The following is a 5,195-nucleotide window of genomic DNA, read 5'->3' on the forward strand; positions in this document are numbered from 1 at the left end:
CAGTGCCACTCCACGTGGGGTACAGGGTCAAGGGGGCAGAACCCCATGCATGGCCCTGAAGTGTCTGAATCTAGCCCTACGAGTCAACAGAGCTTTATGGAGATTAAAAGTGCCTCTTTCCACAGGCTCCTGGGAACAGCCCTGCTCAGAGCCATGACTCCTGGAGGGACCAGCACTAGCTGCTGCAGAGAGAAGGGTAGGGGCCCCCCAAATGGACAATTCTACATTGACCTCCACATCAGGGAGGTTCCCTCTGAGTGAGTGTTTGGCTGGAGACCTGCTCCATGACAGTTTAATTCATCCTCTGATCTGATGTAACTTGTGACCCATGCCAATGTCTCACCCTGCTGAGCTCTTTGTCTCAGCAATACCTTGTGGCAGTGAGTTCCCCAGGCTAGTTGTGTGCTGGTCAGCATTGGGCAGCAGCTACCTTGGAGGCACTCTTCAGAAGAGCAGAGCTGGGTCAGGCATAGGAAGGATGAGTGCGGGGGCAGAAGGAAATGGTTGTCAGGTCTTGCCAATGGGGAGAAGGAGGAGAGGATGGACTGGTGTTTGGAGGTGAGACAAAATGGAGCAGGGGTTGGGGGCTGTTCCATGAAGCTGGGGAGCATGTCAGGGTTGTGGGGCTGAGCAGAGGAGGGGACTGGTGGGGAGAGGGGTGAAACGGATCTCTGAAGAACCTGAGTCAGGAACTCTGGGTGGGGAATTGGCTCTGGGCCGTGGGACGGGTAATCTCAAAGAACAGGGGCTGAGAGGGTCTGTGGGGTGGAGGGTTGTGACAGGGGAGAGAGGGTATTAGGGGCTTTGGGTGTTCGTTTGGGGGTCTGGGCTGTGTGAGGCAGGGGGAGCAAGACGCTCAGGGACTAGAGTAAGAGGTTTCAGTAGGTGGAACATGTGGTGAGGGCTGGAGTCAAAGGGCCTCAGTCTCCTCTTCCTCAGACCAGACATACTCCACCGTAACAACCTGGATTTACCTTGGAGTGAGTGAGGGGGAATCAACCACATTGACACCAGTGGAGTTACTTCTCATTCTTCTTAAAATTGGGGTATGTCGGTGCTGATTTTTTTCACAGTTAGAGACCAAACCAGGGCTCAGAGTCTCACACCAGGGTCTCCAACGCTCAAGGGTTACCCCAGCAGAGTGCAGGGGAAAATCAAATTACAGTGTTATTAGCTCTCCACTGAGGTGCGTCAGCCTTTGAAGTGTTTGGTGTTGCACCCAACGGATTACGCTGTGTGTGTGCAAGGAAAGAGGATGAGCTGTGTCAAAGCTACCTCTGGCTCACATGACCTAAATTGCTGAAGGGGGAATGTTCTGGCCCACGAACCTTGGTACCACATGGGCACTGTGAGTTCAAATCTAACCTGTAGCTAAAATGTGAAACCCAGAATAGACAATGTCAGCCTCTGTCCAAGGATCTTTAATTTTGGGGAAATGTCACCTGAGCACAGCAGACCAGCCAGAAGGTGCTGAAACTACTTTTGAAAGGAAAATGAATTACATATGCAAAAGCCTGCAGGGAGAGGAGGATGATTCGGGGTTGAAGAATTGTTGGGAACAGTGGGAGAAGGATTTGGGGGCCAGTGACAGGAAGGGTAATTATAGGAAGGGGGATAAATGAGGTGGGTTGGGGAGGGCTGGGGGGTAGGTGGCGTGAGAGAGGTGAGGTGTGACACTGGGAAGGCGGACAGGAGGGTAAATGATGGGGGAGTGGGAGAAAATAGGGGCAGGGGGACCTGACAGCCCTACATTCCCCTCCTGTGTGCGGGCCAATATCTGGGGGCCCAGCCCATCTTCTGGCGTCTGACCCTACACCTCTCAGAGGGATTGTTTCAGGCTGTATTCATCTCCTTGAGGTGTTCTCCCTCATCTGAGAAGAGCTCATTGAGATGAATAGGACACTTCACTGAGCCTCCTATGCTGTAGATGGTTGTGTCCAGCTTTGTACTGCACTTACCGAGAGTCTCTGCGGGGTCAGAGGTGAGGGGAACCCAGACTGGCCAAGCAGGGTACCCAGTACAGCTCCTGTCCAGAAAATTGTGATGGTTCTTAAAAGACCTTTTTGGTCCACTTGTCATCCATACCCATTGCTACCTACAAATGCCACAATGATCACTTTTCGGAGTAACAGCCGTGTTAGTCTGTATTCGCAAAAAGAAAAGGAGTACTTGTGGCACCTTAGAGACTAACCAATTTATTAGAGCATAAGCTTTCGTGAGCTACAGCTCACTTCCTCAGATGCATATCATGGAAACTGCAGCAGGCTTTATATATACACAGAGAATATGAAACAATACCTCCTCCCACCCCACTGTCCTGCTGGTAATAGCTTATCTAAAGTGATCATCAGGTGGGCCATTTCCAGCACAAATCCAGGTTTTCTCACCCTCCACCCCCCCACACAAATTCACTCTCCTGCTGGTGATAGCCCATCCAAAGTGACAACTCTTTACACAATGTGCATGACAATCAAGTTGGGCTATTTCCTGCACAAATCCAGGTTTTCTCACATCCCCCCCACCCCCATACACACACAAACTCACTCTCCTGCTGGTAATAGCTCATCCAAACTGACCACTCTTCAAGTTTAAATCCAAGTTAAACCAGAACATCTGGGGGGTGTGGGGGGGGGGGGTAGGAAAAAACAAGAGGAAACAGGCTACCTTGCATAAACTCCTACCAACAGTTAAAAAAATTAGGAAAATAAATGGCAAACAAATTTGTTAACACAGCGTTAAGGTTTCCCAGTGACAGCTTGTGCCTTTCCAGAATTCAGAGTTCAGCAAAATTCAAGCTTCTTAAAACCAGGAAATACAGACTTAAGTTAGGTATGAGGGGGTAGCCGTGTTAGTCTGTGTCCACAAAAACAATGAGGAGTTCGGTGGTACCTTAAAGACTAACAGATTTATCTGGGCATAAGCTTTCGTGGGTAGAAATGGGTTTTTTACCCACAAAAGCTTATACCCAAATAAATCTGTTAGTCTTTAAGGTGCCACGAGACTTAAGTTAAATGCCCTTACAACCATAAATCTGCCCCCTTTGAGTGATGCCCCACAACATCCATAAAACACATACAGTGAAAATGCAGAATGTGAGTACTTGCCCTATGCTCAAACACTGAGCCTGCACCCCCCCATAGAATACTACACTTGGAAAATTTACCAACCACTTTCTACCCTTTTACAACCTCTTCACACACGCATACAGGATACCACCTAAACTTATACTTCATTAAATCCACAGACTGCTCTCATATCCCAGCTCACTACCAACTATATCCATGGCAAGAAGCCCCCAGTGCCCTGCTACTGACACCACCTTCACAGTTCTGTATTGAAATCATGCAGGCTGGAATCTCTAGGTACATGTGCACATCCTTATTTTGATCACCCGTATTGGGCGGGGCTCAGACCCAGATCTCCTCTTATCACAATCACAGCTCTCTGATGCTCCTCAAACTAATCCTCTGATCTTCTTATATCACAAACACCCCTCTGCCAGCCTGCATCACCTACTGCCTCCACCATTCGATATGGTTACATCTAGCACAGGGAGTGAAGCTGGAGTGAATGCAGATAATTCCCAGTGGTCTTGCCAGCTCCAGGGGGGCAGAATGAAGGTTGCACGGCCATGCACTTTAACCCTGTATTTCTTGGCTTTCCAAAGTTTGAGTTATGCTGACCCTGACATTCTGGAAGGGCACGAGATACCACAAGGCAATCGTAACTCTGGGTTAACAAAGGCTTGCTTTTTTTTTTTTGACATTTATTTATGATAGATATATAGATCCTAATCTAATTTGCCTTGGTGTAAATCTAGAGTAATGACACTGACTTCAGTGAACTCAGTCTGGGTTATTACCACTGTGAACCCCAGCATTTTGCATAAACACATAGCACATCAAAATCCCACGGAGACAATAATGCCATCAGTTGATTATACCTGTCAAGACACACAGAATGAAGCCATCATCATGGGAGAAATCTGGAAATTTTATTCTTGGTGGATAATGACCACCCAGTCAGTTTCTTCAGGGCACCTTTAATCTCTTTGTTCCTCATGCTGTAGATTATGGGATTCATCATGGGAGGCACCACGGAATAGAGAACAGCCACGAAGAGATCCAGCCCTGATATTGAGCTGGAGGTGGGTTTCAGGTAAGCAAAGGCGCCAGTGCAAACAAACAAGGAGACCACAAGGAGGTGAGGGAGGCAGGTGGAGAAGGCTTTATGCCAGACTTGCTCAGAGGGGATTCTCAGTACTGTGGTGAAGACCTGAACATATGACACAATTATTAAAACAAAGAAGCTTAAAGTTAAACATACATTAAATGTAATAACCCCAACTTCAATGGGATATGAGTCGGAGCAGGCGAGTTTGAGTAGCTGGGAGATTTCACAGAAGAACTGATCCACCATGTTGGCTCCACAGAAGGTCAATGCAAATGTGTTCCCGGTGTGTAGCACAGAGTAGAGAATCCCACTGATCCAGGCACTGGCTGCCATTTGGACACAAGCTCTCCTGTTCATCACAGTCTCATAGTGCAGTGGTTTGCAGATGGCAACATATCGATCATATGCCATTACGGTAAGGAAAGCAAAGTCAGCCTCAGTGAAGAAGATGAAGAGAAAGACTTGAGCAACACACCCAGCATAAGAAATTGACCTGGTATTCAACATGTAATTGGCCAAGGATTTGGGGATGGTGACAGAGATGGAGCCAAGGTCCAGGATGGACAGATTCATCAGGAAGAAGTACATGGGGGTGTGAAGGTAGTGGTCAAAGGCTATGGCCATGAAGATAAGAAGATTCCCCACCAGGGCTGCCAGATAAATCACTAGAAATACCACAAAGTGCAAAATCTGCAGCTCCTGAACATCAGAGAATCCCAGGAGAAGGAACTCAGTCACGGTGGTTTGGTTGGACATTTTCCTTCTCAGTACATGATGTCCTACCTGTGGAGGGAAGGAGAAGGGCAATGGCCAGGATTAGAGCAACAGAGGGAATGACCCTGATTCTCTCTCTGTAATATCTCATGGTGTGAATGTCAAAGGTGCACAGCACTTATTACTTCAGTTCACTAGGAGAGGTGAGCGCTCCTTGACCCCAACAATCAGACCACTAGACCAGTGCATTATCACACTAGGGTAAATTTGCATAACTCCCTTAAAGTCAATGGAGCTGCGTCAGTTTA

At 47.9% G+C, this 5,195-nt stretch overlaps 1 protein-coding gene across 1 annotated transcript; it reads right to left on the bottom strand.

Annotated features, from left to right (window-relative positions):
- Positions 1-3,972: 3,972 nt before the first annotated feature.
- On the bottom strand, positions 3,973-4,929 carry LOC140897822 (olfactory receptor 14A16). The gene has a single exon (XM_073310928.1). The coding sequence runs from the start codon at positions 4,927-4,929 to the stop codon at positions 3,973-3,975; it is 957 nt and encodes a 318-aa protein (XP_073167029.1).
- Between the last annotated feature and the right edge of the window lie 266 nt (positions 4,930-5,195).

This window comes from Lepidochelys kempii, chromosome 14, assembly GCF_965140285.1.
Source record: "Lepidochelys kempii isolate rLepKem1 chromosome 14, rLepKem1.hap1, whole genome shotgun sequence".
Lineage (NCBI taxonomy): Eukaryota > Metazoa > Chordata > Testudines > Cheloniidae > Lepidochelys > Lepidochelys kempii.

Bases quoted from the DNA above. Each gene is read 5' to 3' on its own strand.
- LOC140897822 (XM_073310928.1), bottom strand. From the start codon at position 4,929: ATGTCCAACCAAACCACCGTGACTGAGTTCCTTCTCCTGGGATTCTCT.